We start from the raw sequence: 20,853 nt of genomic DNA, 5'->3' as shown, positions 1-20,853 counted from the left end.
CCCAGGGATGGATGCAATCCCTTCATTTTCATGCTAGGAAATTCTACGTTGGGTGCATCTGAGTGTGGAGGCACCATGGAGCAAAGGGTGTTAGAGCAGCAAATATTAAGCTGGGTATGACGCAAGGGTAGCATGGTGTTGAACAGCTGGGGTGCTTGGAATCAGGGAGCAGTGGGCAGCCTGGATAATCCGGAGAGTTGGTGGCAAGGAGCCTGATTGTTGAGGGCAAGTAGATATCAGTGAAGGCAGGGTCCCTTTTCTGCTCTCTACCTTTCTGGGTCCACCAACTGTTCACTCACCTACCGTATTGGTGTTCCCTACCCTTCTCAAACTTGCAGTCCACCCCAGACTCTCTTCAACAGATATTGTCCACCTGAACTTCGATGGTGGGGGAGGACCTCCATTTCTCTTGTGGTCATGGTAACCAACCGTAGAAAACTTGCTAAGGGGCAAGACTACCCAATAAGCTGGACCCACTAAATCTGGAGCCACTTCAGGGTTCTTATCTGTGTGCATTCACAGTATTTGTGGTTGAACATATTAACAGGGCCTCAAAATTCATAGTTGTCAAGTTTTTCTTGCCACCATTTGAAGCCTGCTTAAACCAAGAATGTCTGATTTCATAACTAGATCTTCCAAATACATCCACTCACCGGGAAAGCATCCAATTCACTATTTTAGATGGATTTATATGCCCTTCAATAACATAGTATCTAAGCACCTCACAATCTTTAATATGCTCAGGCTCAAGCTAAGTAGGGAAGTGCTGTTATCCTGCTTACAGATGGCTAACTATACCTTAACTCCTCAGAGGTATTTAGGTGCCTAACTCCCACTGATTTAGGCACCTAAAAGCTTTAACGATCTGGACCTAAGTGACTTGCCCCCTCACACAGAATCCTGTGGCAGAGCAGGGAGATGAACCTAGGTCTCCAAAATCAAATGCTACCATCCTAACCTCTGGATCAGCCTTCCTGGCCCCACCAGCTCATTCCCATGCTCTGCTTTAATAGAAGGAGATGAGATGAAACAATGGGTGATTGGCCCAGAAGGACGAGCAGGAAGCATGGTAAAAGCAGGATGCATGAGACGATTTCTCCACTTCTTCCTTCCCACTCTACTCACTATTATTGTTGTTTTTACCACAGGCCCATCCAGGGGCCGGTGCTTGCCAGTACAGGCTGCACAGAAGCCACATTTACAATGTAACCTGGCACACAGGGGGCAGTGAGTGGTGGTCACAGGAAGCACGCGGGCTGGAGGCATTAGGCAGATCCGAGGCTGCGGTGGCTTAGGGTAGAGATGTGCCAGCCCCCGCAGCGGGGATGGGAGTGAAACTGGGGTCAGCCAGGGAACGGGGGGGGGGCTATGGGCACTGGGGAGCGGGGGCTGAGACTAGGTGACTGCCCTGCAGCACCCAGTGGTCAGCCCCTGTGGGGACCCGGTGCGGCTGGGCGGTGGGTCGAGGCCAGAGGCGTTAGGGGCTCGGGGGAAGCCGGGTGGGGAGTGGTCCGGAAGGCGCTGCACTGGGCAGCCGGGCCGCAGAAGGGGCAGGCTTGGTAAGGGAACTGCCCGCGGTCGGGGCGGCGGCGATAGGATCCCTGGCGGGGCCCGCCCCGCTCCAGCCCTGCGAAGGGGAGAGGCCCCGCTGTCACCGCTGGCTCCCCCGGCCGCCTGCTCCAGGGGTTGCTGCCCCTTTCCCCGCCCCGGGCTCGGCCGGGCCCCAGGCCGGGTGGGGAGGCTGCAGCTCCCTGGGCCTCCCTTTCCTCCCCACCCAGCCCGCTGCTCTCCGCCTTCTCCCGGCCGTGCCAGCCAGCCTCTCTCTGGGTCTTCACTACCGGGTCAGGCTGGAGGCGAGCGTGATCAGACACCCTCCCCTCCTCCTCCAGCACACACAGCCCTGCCCCTCCTCCTGCTCCCCTGGCCGTCTCCATCCCTCCCTGCCTCCTCCCCACTCCCCTCCCTCCTTCCCCGCCGCCAGTTACTGTACAACTAGTGCACACACACACACACACACACTCACACTCACAGGGTCCCGGCTGCCGCAGCTGCCATGGAGAACAGCTAAAAACACCCAGACAGACAGACTGACAGTCAGGGGCAGAGGCACCCACCACTCCCCACCTCTCCATCCTCCTCGCCACCCGGCGGCCACGGCCCCTGCGGTGCCAATCAGCCGGCCGGGAGCCGCGGCAGCCCCGGACCCAACCCCCCTGACCCACCAGCCCCCGCCCCAAAAAGGAGCCCGGCTCAAGCCCAGCACCCAGCACGCCAGGGAGACTCCGCCAGCCCATCCCCACTGCAATGTCCAAGGGCTTGAAGAAGAAAAGCCACTGGACGAGCAGGGTCCACGAGATTGTCCTAGGCAGGAACCAGGAGGGGCAGCTGGGCTTTGAGCTGAAAGGGGGCGCCGAGAACGGGCAGTTCCCGTACCTGGGGGAGGTGAAGCCCGGCAAGGTGGCCTATGAGAGCGGCAGCAAGTTGGTGCCGGAGGAGCTGCTGCTGGAGGTGAACGAGACCCCGGTGGCCGGGCTCACCATCAGGGATGTGCTGGCCGTGATCAAGCACTGCAAGGACCCCATCCGGCTCAAGTGTGTCAAGCAAGGTAAGGGCCGGCTGTGGGCTCGCTGCCACTGCGCTGGGGAGCGGGGCAGGAGGGCAGGGGGTGCAGAGGGGAGCGCGCCTGGGAAGGGGGGAGGAGATGGGGTGCAATGGGGCGACGGAAAACAGCCTGCAGCCCCGGGGAACTTTGTTCTGACAGTTTGACTTCTCCCCCCGCCCCCGGGCAGGGTCCAGCACCTGCCCCCGGGGAGGATGCGAGGGGCAGCTCCGCCGCGTGTGCACGGAGGAATTAAATGTGCGTCAGTGACAGCCTGTCGCGTTTGCTGGGGGGCAGGAGGCGGCGAAAGTTTGCGAGGCCCCGAGCCGGGGCGCACAGGCACCCACTGGGGTGCTGCAGACAGAGCCTGGGCCGGCGGTGGGGAGCTCAGGATACTGTGTGAGGCCAGCAGCGCCTGACACACACACACGGAGCCGCGCCACTGAGAGGGAGGAGAGGAACCAAACATTGTGACAGGCGCCGAGGGAGGAACGATCGCGGCTGGGAGCATCAGCAGCGACTAACCCACTGTGGGCATGCAGGGCACCAGCCCGTGCTGCGCAGCCAGAAGGGAGCCATGGGGCTCGCTCTCTCTCGTGGCTTTTGGTCGTTCCTCGCGTGGTGCTTTAATATGTAGAAAAAGTGGCCTGGAGGCTGGGTGTGGGAGCCGGGTACCCCTAGCTCCGCTTGTCACTGGGCGTGTTCCCCTGGAGGCAGTGACTTGCTGCTGCTTGTCAGGTCCCTGGCACCGCAGGGAGGTTTTCGTTTAGCTTCTCTCAAGTCTCGTTATAGGAAAAGTCATTCATTTATCCCTGATGAAAACGAGCCTGGGGAATGGGGATTTCATATCCTAACACCGGAGGGGAAAGGGTGCTTGCTTGCTGCAGGGACAGGAGAGACTTTCGAGAACAGAACCATAAACTTTAACCGATCCTCTGCTTCTCCTTTTGTATAGAAAAGCGCTGGAGTGGTGACTTAACAATATTCCAGGAAAGTGAATAGGATTAAAGATGTTGGATTTTCCGTGTAACCTTTTTTTTCCCTTTAAACTAAAGGCTTGTAGGGAATGGTTAGCAGAAGGTTTGGAACAAGGGTTTCTGCGACTCAGAGAAGGATTTGTGGAGCACAGCAGCTGTAAGCTCCAGTGAGAACCAAGTTCATAAGTGGTGCCATGATGATGATGATGATGATGATGATGATGGTGTGTGTGTGCGTGTGTGTTTAAACTAAGGCATTTCAGGATCAACTGTAGGAATCCACATTAATACTGCAGTGGAAATAAATTCAATGTCAGTATTCTGTGTCCAAAAAGAGCAATCTTGGTACAGATTGGGAGGCATAATGGACAGCTCCATCAGTTGCCCCAGACACTTCCTTCATATAATTTTGCAGTTGAATTTCATCATTTTAATGGGTGGCCTTTTTTCACAGTGACTTCTATGAGATTTTCAAATGCTTTAAAAACATTCTTAGCCTGATCCAAAGTTCCCTGAAATCAGTGGAAAGACTCCCTTTGACTTTGAGTCAGGCTCTACAAGTAACTGTGTATTCAGTTGCTTACAGTAAAGTCAAATCTCCAAACAACTGCCATAACCTGGGATTTGTACATTGGTACATTAAGCTGGCACAGGGGTAAATGGAGAGTACAGCAGAGTATTGTAAGTAGTATCCTGAAGGACAGAAAAGGCAGGGGAAATAACAGTTGATGGAATAAGATGAGAAAGGGGAAAGAGTTGAATCAATTCTACCTTTTTATACTGGGTCAGCTTTGGGCTCTGAGTGCTAGGAAACCTGCTATGGTGTTTTAGCCTTTGAATAAATGTAACATGAATTAGTCTTGCCTTGACTGGTTTGTTGTGATTTCAGAAAGGGAGAAGCACTTTCCATTGAGTTTAAATGTCCAAAAGGCAGAGGGATAAGTAAATATATCTTTGTCTGATTTCAGTTAATAGCTCTTTTTCCTTTACAGAAAAACTTAAAGTAGTTTTCTCAATTAATTTTAGTTTTTTGGTTGTTTCAGTTAATACATCATTATAGTACATGAAACAGTGTCTGTGTTCCACTTCCTCACCATTTTTCAAACTTTTTTTTTAAAGTAGAAGTGGTTAGAGATTCATTACAGTGAGTGCCATTTATAAAGATATCCCTCAGTACACAGGTCAGTGACATGAGTCAGGACTCTAGTCTATTACTTGCAGTTCCTTGAATGGGATGCAGAAGGCTTGAGGTTCCATATACATTACATTGATTAAGACTTTCACTACAGTCCAGTCATATACTACAGTTTTGGACAGGCTCCTCAGCACACTGGCCAGACAGCCTAACTATATGCTTTGAAGTTCTAACCATCTGCCCAGGTCCTTAGACAGAAATGAACTTGCCAGCTGGAATTACCTCTCCAAGGTAACTCTCAGTTTTATGCTAGTCTATACCCTTTACCTGGGGACTCCTGCAAAGAAAGTGGCTTACAGGACACAGCTTCTTTATTAAAAAGGCCATTTTTGTTTATATTTTGCCAACTGGATCCTTGCACAGTGTATCTAGTATCTAGTCTCAGTACTCTTTGGTTGAAGAACACAGACATTATATATTAAATTTTCTTCCCCCAAATTACTTTTCCCAAGAGTGTTTTTCAATAGTGTGAGTAAGAAAGATGGGCAATAAAATTATTTATATATTTTTGTAACTTTATTCTCTTTTTAATTATAAAACAACTTTAGTGTGCTGGAACAAGGTTAGTGAGACTATTGTAATCATTTCTGCATAATTTAGATAGCTCTGTAATTTTTTCAGTGCACCCATTTCATTAAAATAGCATGACCTTGAATGGACCATGTGACTCTGGCTTCTCTTTCAGAGTAAGTGCTGTCTTAGAGTGAAATCACAGTGAGAAATGTGCAGGTAGAACATTGCTATTTATAATGTGATATTAATGGGTCTTGTTTGTTTGAAAGTTTTTATAACTCAGCAATCAAAATTCACTGTTGGAGGAAATTTATGTATGACTAAGTTTTTTAATGCCAGTTTTACAGGCATTAGTTTAACTGTTTTGGAATTTCAGAAGGGCAAAACTGCTTTACTGATTTATGATTATTTATTTTGGGCTTGATTACTTAAACACACAGTTTTGCAATGATAAAATATTTCAAGCTTTTATCCCATTAGGAGGCTAAATATTTTTTTAAAGTCCAAAGCATTAGCTCCCAAGTCTTTCACATAGAAAAGCAGATCCTCTTAATGCAGAGTTGCTTCATATCATCGGGTGTGGCAAACCTTATGGAAAAATAGTTAGCAGTCATGGGACATGACCTTATGTTGAACATGGAGGTGTGGTCCACAATCCATAAGGATTTTAATGGACAGAATTACTGCACAGCTTTGTACAGTGAAAATAAACATGTAAGAATTTCAGTGTGATAGCAACCATTATGGTTTATGTCATATTAATAATAATCCACAGAGTAAGTATTTGCTGGAGACTATTTACTATTTATTGTTCAGCTTCTCCATTATGACCTTGTTGGTAGAACCATGATGATTCTGTTAAAAACATATGGGGTGAAATCCTGGCTCAATTAAAGTCAATAACAAAACTCCCATTGGCATGAGTAGAAATATGATTTCACCTCTAGTGTGTGACAGATTTTTGAGACATTATTATATCAGTGTAGGAATGTTGAAAAGCTATGGAATTGTTAATCAGATCAAATTTTAATTGTAATGCACTATGAACTTCTATTCTAGAGTCATTTTGATGCCTAAAAGAATTCTAGTGAGTCCGCAAATGAGGAGGAAATACTGCCATTAATTTCAAACTTGGCAGCTTTTACATGTGAAATATTTTGGATAAGCTCTTGTATTATTCTTAAGCACATTGATGCTCTCTATTTTTCTTTTTAAAAATACGTGTATAATATTTTTTAAGTTCCTTTATTAACAATAAAAAATTATTATGAAGAGACCTTCCCCCACCCCCAGTAGGATGAGTAGCCAGGTTGTGCACTGAGGAGATCCATAAGAGAGAACAAATGGTGTCCCCCAACCCAACATCACTCTGTGGCCATTATTACAGCTTCCAGTTCCACAGTAAACCTTGTGCCTGCACTAGGCCCCAACAATGGGATGGACAGGTCTCTTCCCTTCCCACATAAAGTGCCACCACCCCAATGGCGCTGGAACACTTTTTATAATGGGATGTTGAAAGCCAGCTAATGACATTGTGAAGCAGTGGTCCCCAAACTTTTTACCTCATGCCCTCACTTCCTCCTGTCCGCACCTCTCTACCCCCAAGCTGGGGCTGGGAGCGGGGCCGTGGCTCCGGGAAGAGGGGGACATGGACAGAGGTAAGGGAACCGAGGGTGGGGCCACAACTGGGGGTGAGCATGGGGCTGTCAGTCAGGACCTTGGGCGCGAGACCAGGAGCAGAGCAGCCAGGCCTGGAGCAGAGCCCTGGGTGCAGGGCTGGGAGCAGATGTGCAGGGCCAGGAGCAGAGCCTCAGGTGTGGACCGGTGGTGCTGCAGCACACCGCTGCGGCCCTAGTTCCCACGCCTACTCACCATCCTATTATATTTTTGACTTTAGTCAGAAAGCTGCTGTGTGCTGGGCTGCAGGAAATCCTCACACAACTCTGTCATCGGCTGGGAATCCTAGTTTCCCAACCCTCCACATAGCAGAACCACATGGGATGATCTGAAACCAGGAATTTCTGAACTCAGGGAGAACAGAGCAGATTTTGCCTTATAATTGTTGCATCTGACCACATTTCTTATTGGGGTAAAGCAGCACTGGAATATTAAGGCAATCAACTGATGTGACCAGCAGAACATTTCCAGTACTTTGTAATAACAGCTAACTGGTTAAGTGACTATAGTAAACAAAGTGATTAACTCAATAACAGTTGGATTCTTATTTTTATCTGTGTTTTGTTTTGCTTTTAAACTATCAAAATGATATCTAAACTTTAATATGCAACTGCCTTAGCTCCTCTTTCAGTGAAGCACTTAAGTGCATGCTTAACTTTAAGCATAGGCTTAAATCCAATTGTAGTCAGTGAGACTACACTGAGGAAGGAGACAACTGTCTGCTTAAAGTTAAGCATGTGTTTAAATGCTTTGCTGAAGAGAGATGGACTTAGGTACATTCTTAAATGGTTTGCTGAATTGGGGCTTTAATTACTAAGAATAGCTTAGAGTGTTATAGGGTGATGGGTTTTTTTAAAATGTTTGTTAAAACTTCAGGATGTACAAACTTTGTTGTATTTCAAACTTCTGCTTTGGAAATCTTTTTCACATTTATTTTAAATGGACATTTTACACTTTTGATGCATGTTAAAAGTTAGTTTAAAAGGAGTTAATATTTTCCTCATGTAAGTTTCTCCCTGCCCATTTTTCTTCTTGATGAATATAATATAGGGATTTTTACTGGAACTTCTTTGGTTACTTAAATGCTTGAATAAAAATGTTTCTAAGTTCATGAAAATACTGTGTAAATACATATTGACCTTGCTTCATGTTATTTCTCCCTGTGTTTCTATATATATTGCCTTTTTTAATGTAAAAACTGAAATAAGATTTCCTTCCACACATAAAGATCATTTTTATTGGGCCAGCTAATTAATTTTTTTTTTTTACTGGAAAATCACAGGTGTAATTAAGATTACATGAGTAATAAAAACCACAGGTGAAATAAAGATACATTAGTAATAAAAATTACTATGTGGTGTTTGAATAGCATGTTCTACTTGAATACAATAATTGTACAATACAATCCTTTGAAAAATATAGTACATTAAGATACTGTTTTTTCTACTTTAGAATAAAGATCCATAACACTTTGGAATGTGATAGTTATACCTATTAGTCTGTTCTGCTCTTAAAAATATAATGTTTTTTAGTTAAGCAAATTCCAGGAATGAAATCCAGGAATAGTCCTCTATCATTCTTGCACTTGTTAAACTCAGTTCAAAGTCCATAGAAGTTTAGGTGTCTGACTTCTGATTCAGAAGGGGGGGATATTTTGACAGTCATCTCCTCCTCAGATGCTTTCTATCGGTATTTTGCCGACAAAATGTTTCCAGCCCTGCGAGCGGCATAATTGCATGTATTGGAGATAGATCTGATGAGTGCAATCCTGTGTCTCTGCTATTCAGTGGTCTTTAGGAGTTCCATGAACGAAGGGGCTATGACTTTCATGGTAGTGGATAATTCCACAGAAAAATGAAACAGCTGAGACTGGAACTGCTATTGTTTTTGTTGTTTTGCTGTATTCCACTCAGTTAAGTTCAGGTAACTGCTAATGCTATTGATGTTAAATTAAATTATGCTAGTGTGAGAGCAGAACTGGGCCTGAATTATTTCAGATACCCTAGAACTTCTACATCTGTTATTTCAGTAGCTGTCAAAAGAGGCACCAATTCCAGCTTCAATTTCAGTGTCCTTGAGCCTCCAACTTCCACGCTGTAGAGATGTGGAGCTCCTTGAGATGAAAAAGTATCTTACTTAGCTAGTTTCTTGTATGCATCCTGGAAAAAGCACAGTTTTAGGAGGGACTTAAAAGAGGAGAGGGTAGTGGCTTTGTGGTCCAGAAGGGAAATAGGGTGTGGTGTGGAAGAAATCATACAGGTGGTTGTGGGAGAAGCAGACAAATGAGGTTCTTATTCTTTCCTTTATCATATTGGTATGAAGTGATGAGAAATGAGGGGTGGGTGTCACTTTAGTAAGGAGGGAACTCTGTTTTTATTGAAGGTGACCTCAGAGCATTGATCTGGGGATTGAATGTTTCTCCTCTCTGTACTTACTGTTCGGGGAGTGAGGGGGAGGACTCTCGTGCTCATCCCACTTCTCGCCACAAGTTGCTACTGGAGAATAATTGCAGAACTTAATCTTTGTTTCCCTAGGTACTTCACTCAGGATAACACTGCAGATCTGGCAAAAAAATTTTGTTTAGCTATATGGACCTCTCACTTCTGTAAACCAGGGCGAGAGGAGTAATGTGATAGATTTTATTTGAGTTATATTGATGTAAAACTAGTGTAAGTGAGAAGAGAATCAGACTCTATATGGAGATCGTTTCTCACATATATGTGTGCCTGTAGGACCTTCAGCTTAGTTTGAAGACTCCAACTAAATTATTATTGTTTAAATTATTTTGTCTTTCACAGCATTGTGTTTAGAAGTGAATTTGGTTGTTGTATTAATAATTGGTGCATCCTTTTCATTAATGGAAGCCATCTCTTTAAGAATAGGGTGGGACATTTGATTGTGGAGTCTATTTCATAGATCATTAGGGTTGGAAGGGACCTCAGGAGATCATCTAGTCCAACCCCCTAATTGAAGCAGGATCAATCCTCAAATGGCCCCCTCAAGGATTGAACTCACAACCCTGGGTTTAGCAGGCCCATGCTCAAACCACTGAGCTATCCCTGCAAGAGACTGAGAGCAATGTTTGGGAGATGTTTACTGTGTGTCCAGAGAGTAGAAATTTTATATTGCTGTTGGAAAGCCTTCTCAAAATGTAGCTTTGTTTATGGGCTCCAATCCAGGAGAGTATCTAGAAAGGTTTTGATGTGTTCTGTCTATCTCAGCTACTTATGTGATGCTCATGACAGTAGTATCTGAACATCTCAGAGTCTTTGTTATGCTCAAAACATCTCTGTGGGGTGGGGAAGTGCTGTTATCCCCATATTACAATTGGGGACTGAGGCACAGAACGGCTAAAGGCCAGATTTTAAAGGTATTTAGGTGCCTCAAGATGCAGATCGGTGCATCGTGCGATTTTCATTGATTTCAGTGGCAGTTAGGGACCTGGGCAATTTTGAAAATACCACTAGGCATCAATCTACATCTTAAGGTGCCTAAATATATTTAAAATTCTGGCCTTAAGTGACTTGCCCAAGGTCACACAGGAAGTCTGTGGCAGAATTGGGAACTGACAGTTATACTGACATATTTATACTGACCTAATCCCCCATGTAGACAGTGCTAGGTTGGTGGGAGAGCTTCCCCCACTGACATAGCTACTGCTTCTTGGGGAGGTGAATTAACTAAGCCAATGGGAGAGCTCTCTCCCATCATCTTGGTGCACTACAGTGGTGCATCTGCATTGGTACAGGCTCATATCTCAGGAATGCTCAGATCCAAGCAGGCTCTGGGGCTATAAGACCCGGGAAGATTCCATCTCTGTGCAGAGGGCCAGCACGAGGACTATGCACTTGTTAGGTCTCTCTTAAGTGCTCAAAATTAGGGATTCAGTGGGATTTAAATTGTGCTGGTCACATTCACCACTCCTGAAGATTATTACTCCCTCCCCATCAGTTCCAGCTGCCTAATGAGAATTTTGTTCTTATGAGGTCAAGGTAATTTGTCCAATATCACAGACTCTGTTCTGTAAAAACTGGACTCAGAGGAAATATGCACTGAAGTCATAATGTAGAGATAGGGTTTTCCCCCAACTGACTGTCAGTGATCCAGGGAAGAATTTTTAAATTCATATCTCTTTGGCTCAGCATATAGTCCTGACTAGACACTCTTTTTAATAAAGCTCAGAAATAGAGAACTAGAGCAGCTTGAGGACAAAAGAGAAAAACTATAAGTTGATTTTGCAGTTGTCACTAGCAACCATAGTAGATTAATAGGACAACTGGAAAAATTACAACTGGCTATAATGGGCCAGATTATCCACTTTGTTATACCAACAAAAGCCTGTGTAATTTTGTTAAATTCAATAGTCAAATTGGTATAAAACTGTTGTTACAGAGTGGAAATTCAGGCCCAATGTATCTAATATATAGAAAAACGGTGCCAATTGCCTTTAATCTATCCAGGTATTTATATCACACTCATTTATATCTGAGCACCTAATTGAATTGATTGAACTAAACCGCAGAATATTAATCACTAAATTATATGCTTTTCTGCATTTTCTACAAAAAGAAAATCCCTGCAGCTTTGGGAAATGTGGGGAAGTTTTAGGAAACATTTTCTTTGTATTTCTGTCAATCAGTTAGAAAATGGATTTCTTAAATGAATTAATCTGCATATTTCCTTCTATCAAATAAGACATATTCACTCCTGGGCCAAACTTCATAAAGCACATCTAGCTTCTGTCTACACAAGAAGACATGGGACCAAAGGAAAAACCCTTTTCATCACATGTCGTTTCTGCAGTATAGAAGCTGAGCTCCCTTTTTACGGTCAGATTGACAGTTGTAGAGGTACGCTGTGCTTAGCTTAGCACTGTGGTATTGAATTATATGAAAGTTTTTTTCTGAAACTTGTTATAGATACACTCACGGAGCTAGTTCATTAGCTGGTGTTGGTTGGCATGGGTCTGTTGAATTCAATGGAACTATGACCATATATGGCAGCTGAGGATCAGGTATGCTGTTATAGATACCTGAGCCATAACTATGCACTTTGGCGCCTGGGGAAAGTAGATATATTTGTACCACCTACCAGAGGTGATGCAGGATGGGGGGGGGAAGTATGTGGGGTCACATGCTCCTCCGATTTTTTGGTTGCGCCTCCCCCCAACCCAGACAGGCTGGATGGCCTGCTGAGCTGAGTCAGGGGTGGAGGTGGCACTTCCTCCCTGAACTCCACAGCACAGGCCTGGTCCCATAGCCAGAGTTTGACTTCTGTTTTGGGGAGCATAGGGCTTACTAAAAATGGTTGTGGATAGAGAATATTGAAGTTAGACACACACGTGTGTATATGTGAAGTGTTCGTACGTTCATCCAATCCCAGAACAGAGACAATGTGGTATGATTTATCTGACCATTCCTTATTGAATTACACATCTTGATTTTTTAATTTTGGGCAACCCAGAATGCAAACATTAGGACAAGATATCTGTTGAATAAATGGGAGGAAATTATGATCTGCCTGTCTCTATCCCACAAAGAGAAAACTGTGTCTCCATTTGCTGAATAAGTTATTCATTGAACTCTTGCAGGCTCTGGAGTGCCGGGACTGGTATACAGTTCAGGGGGAGGCAATGCCCTTGGATGCTGCCCTGCAATCTCTGCACAGGGCTGGTTCCACCGACCTCCACTGTGCCCAGTTTTTTCATCCCATGTAGTTATGAGCCCTGGGCAGCTGTCCTGTTCACCCCGTCCTGGTTACGGCCCTGATAGATACTAGGGCCTGCTTCTTATTCACACTAAGAGCTTGTCTACGCTTGAAATGCTACATCTGCATCTCTGCAGCTGCGTCGCTGCTTGGCTTCAGTGTAGACGCTACTCTTCCTGATGGGAGGGGTTCTCCAATCAGCATGGGAAATCCACCTCCTCGAGAAGTGGTAGCTAAATCAATGGAAGAATTCTTTTATCGACCTAGCAGTCTACACTGGGGGTTAGGTCGGCTTAATTATGCTGCTCAGGGATGTGGATTTTTCACTCCTCTGAGAGACATAGTAAAGCTGACCTAATTTTCTACGGTAGAGCAGGCCTTGGTCATTGCAAATGTAAATCACACCCACTTTAAGGCCCCTTTACACTGTCAAAATGACTCCTTAGTGAGAAAGAGAATCAGGCCCTTTGTAGTTTATCTTGTGTCATTGTATTTTCTATAAGAATATCTAGCAGTATATTTTGTCTCAGCGGAAGTATGTTACAAACTTTAACAAATTAAAATAAAATCTATACAGGCACATCAGATAAGTGCACTCTTTCTGGACTGAAATCCGCAGCAGCTGTTTAACAGCTTACGGAAGTACTACACAACAGAATAGGACAGGAAGTGGAGAACACATTATCCACTTAAATCGTTAGGGGATTTTGGTTAGGCTGAGTGTAATAATCCAGGTAATTCCCTGCAAAGCTACAACATTATCCTTCTTCGGATCCTACCTTAAAACTCACCTCTGCCTTGACACCTACCCTACAGTGGTCAATGGCTAGATAATTGGTGTGCTATGACTATTAAGCATTCTGTTATGTTAACCATGGTTGTTTCCCTGTTATTTTTTTCCTTCCTCCCTCCACCCATGTTTGTTGTATCCACCTGTTGTCTCTGATCGTGCACTAAAATTAAAAGCTCTTTGGGGCATGGACTACTTTTGTATTACAGCAGTTAGCATAATGACTCTTATTTGGGGTCTCTAGCTGCTAAGGCAACACAAATAATAATAATACATCAGGATTAAGCCACAACCTTATTTTTTAATGCAACATTTTTAACTGGGAACATTCTATACCACATTAGCCTGGTCTACACTAACAAGCTTTAAAACCGATACTTATTACTGGTGCAGATATACTGGAAGAAGCTGTAGTGTAGACAGAATTTGGGCAGTATGGTTAGAAACTAAAGGAAACAATGCCTAAGTCCTGGCTACACTGAGCTTCCACCATTGCTACCCGTGGTTGAGCTCCCCCTGCAGTGAATTGCAGCTATGAATCTTGCTAGTGTAAGTGTAACACTGACAGACCCTGGTTGTTGGGCAGGATCAAACCTGGGACCTCTGGATCTTAGTACATGAACCTCTACGGCATGAGCTAAAAGCCAACTGCCTGTTAGTTGAGGCTGTAGAGCAAACTCTTTTTATCACTCTCTCTTTAAGTGGTATCGATGCCACTAGATGGGACGGAACCCAGAAGGTGTGTGGGTTACATAAGTGCAGCCTGGTGGAAGGACCCTTCTCTGTAACCTATATTGTTTGCACATTTCCTGAACAGTTCAATTTTTCCTCTGTAATTTATCTGCTTCATTTACTTGTGAAAAGCCATTTCCCCCCCCTTGTCAACTTTTAAAAGAACTGTAGGAATTTCTGATAAGCCAGTGTAAAGAGCTGTTTCAATACTCACTCTGTTTTGGTCATCTTCCAGTAAAAATAGAATAAAAGATTTCAGGGGAAAAATGCAAAGCAGCCCAGGAAGCTGTGTTGGGAAAATAAAGGAAAATCCAGATATTATTTTTCTTTTATTAGTTTTCAATAAGGTTTGCTAGATTTGTGATTACGTTGAATTTTTGTGTTATTCATGTGACCATCGGATACTGAAATAATTGTAGTTAATTCAGAGCCACTGAACACAAAGATTTTTGAAATGCTTTCTTTAAATATCTACTGCAGATACTGGAATTTTTTGACCAGCCTTTACTTTATGAGGCATTGTAGCTGTTTTTTAATGGTAGTAACATTAATGTGCAGGAATGTAAAAGTCTGAGGAAATACAAAGCAAGAGAGTATATCCTGTATGTGAGCAAAGAGTGCCAGCTTTTGCTGTTCTTCAGTGAGATCTCATGGCCAAGTAGGTTCAGCTTGGTCATTCGAAGACTTCCAAACAGCTAGTTGCTGCAGAAATTGGTGAAGTTGGTGAGTAGAGGGTGGCAGTCTTCCCTCTGAATTTATATGGGTAGGATTGGCAGAATGTCATTTATATTTTTAATAATTTTGATAGATATTATTAATGTTTATTTTTAAACATTTTTTCAATATTTATCAATTGAAATTTTCATAGTTGTGGGAAATTATGGGGGGGTAAGACAATAACAATTTAATGAGCATTAAGATGAAAAATAATAATGCTTTATTATCATTTTAACACAAATTGTGAACATACATGTCAAAACATCAAAGGAAATACTCTTACATCAAACCCTAATAAGTTCTCAAGCATCATTTTTCTTACTTTACCTGTTTGTAAATTTAGATACCGGGTAATTATTGATGGAAATATTTTTTGTTGGTTTGTGTGTTTATGGGAAATTGACATTTACCAACATTTACCAATAAAAATCGAATCCTTCCAAGCCTATATATGGTTATTGCCATTAGGGTGCTAAGGAATGTGCTACTGGGAAAGCTGAGTTGCAGATGAGATATGAAAACAGCGGTCTTTACATCTGTGTCTCTAGGCATCTATATTGTGCTCATTATAGTAATATCTGAAGAGCTTCCATATTCTAAAAAACATACACAAGATGATGTAACTGAAGATTCCATGATACTTCTTATAGCTTGTTAACCTTTGGTGTCATGGCCAAATTCCAATAAATTTCAATCCAAGAAATTATGTTTTGCCTGCCCTCATTCTTTCTGGAGTCTCACTCATACGGTATTTGTCTTCACTTCCTAATATAAACTGATATATATTGCTTCTAAGAGGTGCTAATAAATTGCTGTGTTTCCCCACAAAAGACTGCATTTTGGCCATGGATAAGGGTATAGTTTGTACAGCATCTTAAATCTGTTAAACTCTCTGGGATGAGAGGAGCTCTCTAAAAGAGAGTTATCATTAGGATTAGAATCGTGCTTCTCTAATACAATTGTTTAGTGTGTTTTTTTCAGTCTTGGAAAGAAATTAAGCCATCTTTGAGGGCATTCACTATATTATTAGTGTATTATGCTGGTGTCTATAAACCCTAGCTGAGATTGGGTCCCATTGTGCTAGCATTGTACGGACACTCAATGAGAAACCGTCCCTGCCCCAAAGTCATTACAGTCTAAATAAATGGTGGGAGGGATACAGAGGCATGGCAAGGTGAAGTGACTTGCCTAAAGTGCCACACCGAATCAGTGACACTGCCAAGAATAGACCCAGGTCTCCTGACTCCCAGTCCAGTGCCCGATGCACTAGAACACACTGCTTCCCCTATATAAATGTAATGAGAATGTATTTTTGACAGTATTTTCCATTAAATCTGTTTTGGATTTATTCTCATCTTCAGACGATTTCTTTGTCTTTTAAGGATGGAGGGTCAAAGTAGGCACCTCTCCATTGAAGTAAACATACACTTATACCAAAGGTTGCACTGGGTCTTGAATCTCTAAAGAAAAGACTCTTGTGCATTGGTCACCAGGAATCCTGCTGACTGCCAGAGTAAAAGATTTTTATAGGTGCTTAATATTAATCACTTTCCTTCAATGACTAATCCCAGGTACAATTTACTTTTTTTGTAAACCAAAAGCTTTATCAGTAACACACAGGGCCGGCTCTAGCCATTTCGCCGCCCCAAGCACGGCGGCACACCACGGGGGGTGCTCTGCTGCTTGCCGGTCCCGCGGCTCCGGTGGATCTTCCGCAGACTTGGCTGCAGAGGGTCCGCTGGTCCCGCGGCTCCGGTGGACCTCCTGTAGGCGTGCCTGCGGATGCTCCACCAGAGCCGCGGGACCAGCGGACCCTCCGCAGGCACGCCTGTGGGAGGTCCACCGGAGCCGCCTGCCGCCCTCCCGGCAAGCAGCAGAGCGCTCTCGCGGCATGCCGCCCCAAGCACGTGCCTGGCCGCCATGCAGTGACTTGTACAGATTAAAGTGTGCTAAAGAATGTGTTCTCCCAAAATAAATTGCATTGTAGAAATATATTGTAAATAGTTAAGTGTGGGAGTCCCAAGTAACATAAATGAGAGGCTTAATCTAAAAATAAGATATCTAGAATTGGAGGAAGTACAGAGAAGGGCAACAAAAATGAGTATGAATGGATATGGAACAGCTTCCAGTAAGGAGAGATTAGGAAGACTGGGACTATTCAGTTTAGAAAAGAGATGACTAAGGCCGGATATGATATGATGACTAAATGGTGTGCAGAAAGTGAATAAGGGAGTGTTATTTTCCCCTTCAGATTACACAAGAACCAGGGGTCACCAATTAAATTAATAGGGAAAAGATTTAAAAAAAAAACATAAGGAAGTAGTTCTCCACACAACACACAGTCAACCTGTGAAACTCATTGCCTGGGGATGTTGTGAAGGCCAAAAGTATAACTGGGTTGAAAAAAGGATTAGATACCTTCATGGAAGATGGTCCATCAATGGCTATTAGCCAAGATGGTCAGGATGCAACTCCATGTTCCGGGTGTCCCTAAACCTCCCACCTGCTAGAAGCTGGGACTGGACGGCCAGGGATGGATCACTTGGGAATTGCTCTGTTCTGTTCACTCACTTTGATGCATCTGGCAGCAGCCACGATCGGAAGACAGGATACTGGGCTAGATGGACCATTGATCTGATGCAATATGGCCATTCTTATGTTCTTAATTTATATTTGTTTTTAGTGTTGGTGGAAAAATAAGTGAAACTCATTCATCACTACTGTACAGGCTTGTACTGTACTTTTGCTACCCCATTGAAATGACCTGAGAGAGACACACCTTACTGTAACTTTAAAAAAAATGTTTATTTTGGAAATATCATCTTTACAATCTGTCACCACAAGCACTAAGGCAATCCTGAGCCTAAGGCACACCATGACATGGCTCTGACCTTGTGGCCAATCCTTCCCATCCTCACCCCACACACTCACACTTGGAGCAGCAATAGGCCCTCCTCCTCAGAGAGAAAGGAAAAGTGGCATGGAATCCTCTTCCCACTCCCAAACAGGAATGAAGCTCCCTTCCTCTGGAGCACTAGGGGCAGCAGCAGGGGTCTCCTGCCGCCTGGAGAGGCTGGGAAAGAAGAAGCGGGGGCTTCTCAGTACTTATCTCTACATGGGGAATATCTGGTTGGGTGAGTGGAAACCCCAGTAGAGCTGTGTTCAACACACCGTGTGTGGACACTTTGTGTAAGACCATCAAATCCTTCTCCCCCTCTGTTTAGGGTCTCTAGCTGCAAAGAGCTAAGGGTGGAGAAAGGATTTGCCTAAGAAATAGTTGTTCCTCAGAGTGGCTGGGTGTGTCTTCTGTTTCATGGGGAAAGCATCGCATAACATTTGTGTGTACATTCAGTGGAGGTTCTGCAATCACAATGCAGGTCAATTGTTTGCATAGTCCTTCTTTCAAAGCCTCCGTTCTTCTAGAACAATGAACTCCCCTTTGTAGATACACTCAGTTGTTAACATGCACCATTGCTATGTGGTTTAAACAAAACAGGCACAATTCTGTGTAATGTATGATGCAAACTACAGTGGACCAGATCTTCATTTGACAAGCAAATGATAATGGAAACTTTACATTTCCATAGTGCCCTTTAACCCAGAACATGTTACATAGTTAACAAACTTAGGTCCTGCTCCTGAAGTTGATTGTGCCTGGGTGCACCATTGTGCCTGCACACAGCCTCGTTGACTTCAGTGGGGCTCTCAGTCATTGGCAGAAATGCACAGGGATCTACTACATGATAGTTTAGTACAGGAAAGGTATAATACTTTGTTTGCTCAATATTACAGGGGAATTTAGCTAGGCAGGAAGTAGTTACCTGACATGGAACATGGCTAGGGCACCAAAGCTACCACTCTCTACTCCTGTGAAGAGGATAGTAGTATCATAGCTTTGTATTTCCTCTGAAAGCAGTACAGTGCCCCCTACCACAGTGATTCAGAGGGATGAGTGCACCTACTCAATCACCAACACCAGCTCCTTCCTGCTCTGACCTGCTGCTTGGAGATGTTCCCACCAAGAGGTGACCCCATCTCATTCTGTTTATCTTCTAGGATATGATGGATCACCAAATGTGCATGGCATAGCTGTGAGTCAAAAATTTATGCCCATGTTTACTCATGTTTTGCCTTAAATCAGTGCTGTGTGATCACTGCTAAGAGGTGATGTCTACTCAAACACAGGAACAGCCTCTGTGGTTACATAGCCCAAGAGGTTTTGTGGGCGCCCAGCTACAGAGAATGCTGTCTCCTGCATTCAGCCCAGGGGCAGTGAATGTGGACTTGCAGACCATGATTTACACAAGGCATTTGCTGAGAGACTGCAAAACAAAGTTAAAAAAAAATTCACTCAAGCCTTCAATCCAAGAATTGTTTCTTATTTTTTATTTTCCTGTTACCATGTTTCCCTCTTACATGTAGGTCTGGTGAATTTACAGTAACCTTCTAAAAAAATCTATAGAGGATGATAGATTATTTTACACATGCCAAATTTGCCTCTCATCTTTTTCTTCCTAGATGCTTTAAAGAGCTCTTTGCTCTCACATGTTGCATCTTGTCTAAAATGTAGCTTGAAAGCTCTTTGGGACCGAGTCTCTTTCTTTCTTTTTATCTGCTTGTAAAGCACTAAGTGTGGTTTTGGGGCTCTGTGTAATTACCAAATATCCCTATTACTCTAAAACTGAATAGTCAATTTTTAATAATCTTCTTCCAAAGTAACTTTCCACCTTGGCTTCTCTTGGTCACATAAACTGTGTTTCACCGCCTCACTCATCATCTCTGCTGCTAATCCCAGCTCCAAATATTTGGCTTGGTCTTGAGAGGTGCTATGCACCCTAAACTTCCACTGAAGAAATATACCTGGCCGGTGTTCTGTACCTTTCAGGCTCAGGCTCATACAAAGTAATTTGTTAGCATACATTAGCCCAGTGGTGTTCCCAGGCAAAATTGCAAGTGCCTAGTTGCAAGTGCCTGTCATCATCAGAAATGCTCCATAAGCCTTCTGAAGGATACTCCTGGTTCTATGGGCAGCCTTTTTAATAGTAGCTGTGTAGTGGTGGTTTGGCGTTTTGCCGTTGCTTATGAGTGCTCCATTCCTAGGGGTAGCCATACCTGGATAGTTTTATTCTTTAGTTCTGGTGGCGTGCAATCTTCTTTTGACTGATGTTCCTTTGAAACACCATAAGTCTGGCTTTTTGAACAGTTGACTAGGCCTTGTATTTGCTTGCAAAGCACCTGCAACAACATCGCATTTCTGTTTCACACACATCAAGCAAATCAGCCACGAATTACACATCCATGCCTATTTATGCCTCACTGGTTGGAAAGACATAATTTCATGTGTCCCGTTGAGTCTTGCTTTGTTTTGCTGTGCCAATATCAACTACTCGGTGCAGTTTCATACAAGTATTTTCAAGTACTCAATGGAGTGCAAATTATTTTATGTTTCCGTAGCAGATAGTTGTCGATTGTTTGCATTTCTTGCATCAGCATGTTAGCAGTGAGACCCCATAGAGTTGAAGCTTGTTATAAAGATTAAATATAAATGAACATTCATACTTACTTGAGCCATCCACAAGCAGTGAGTGTGACTTAATACTATATTTGTAAGTTGCAGAAAAATTTGGATGAACTTGGCTTTAAGGAAAGGCTTTAAGCTATTCCCTTAAATAATTCATTATAAACACAAGGAGCTGACTTGGCTAGCAAATGTAAGTTAGAAAGGAGAGTGGAGCTGATTTAGGCAGGAAAGGGGAATATAGAACTAAGAGTGGAACATGGAATGAATAATTCTACCGAGTTGCCTAAAGGGATATGTAGTATTTATCAACTTATCACAGTGGACTAGCACAGTATATCAATACTTTCCCTAACATTACTTCTTTTCAGACTCACATCCTGTGAGTCTGTTAAAGCTGTTTTATTGTCATGCCTCTTCCACTATATT

General features: G+C 43.6%; 1 protein-coding gene across 13 annotated transcripts in view; it reads left to right on the top strand.

The window, feature by feature from the left end:
- Positions 1–2,004: 2,004 nt before the first annotated feature.
- MAGI2 (membrane associated guanylate kinase, WW and PDZ domain containing 2) overlaps positions 2,005–20,853 on the top strand; it is a 1,169,121-nt gene continuing 1,150,272 nt past the window's right edge. For all 13 annotated transcript variants that reach the window (XM_030558726.1, XM_030558640.1, XM_030558551.1 and 10 more), the window contains exon 1: positions 2,005–2,605. In XM_030558726.1, coding sequence (XP_030414586.1) covers positions 2,305–2,605 — 301 coding nt within the window. In that variant the 5' untranslated portion in view covers positions 2,005–2,304. The remainder of the gene's footprint in view (positions 2,606–20,853) is intronic.

The sequence above is a fragment of the Gopherus evgoodei genome, chromosome 1 (genome assembly GCF_007399415.2).
Source record: "Gopherus evgoodei ecotype Sinaloan lineage chromosome 1, rGopEvg1_v1.p, whole genome shotgun sequence".
Taxonomy (NCBI): Eukaryota; Metazoa; Chordata; order Testudines; family Testudinidae; genus Gopherus; species Gopherus evgoodei.
This window is presented reverse-complemented; position numbering and strand designations above follow the sequence as displayed.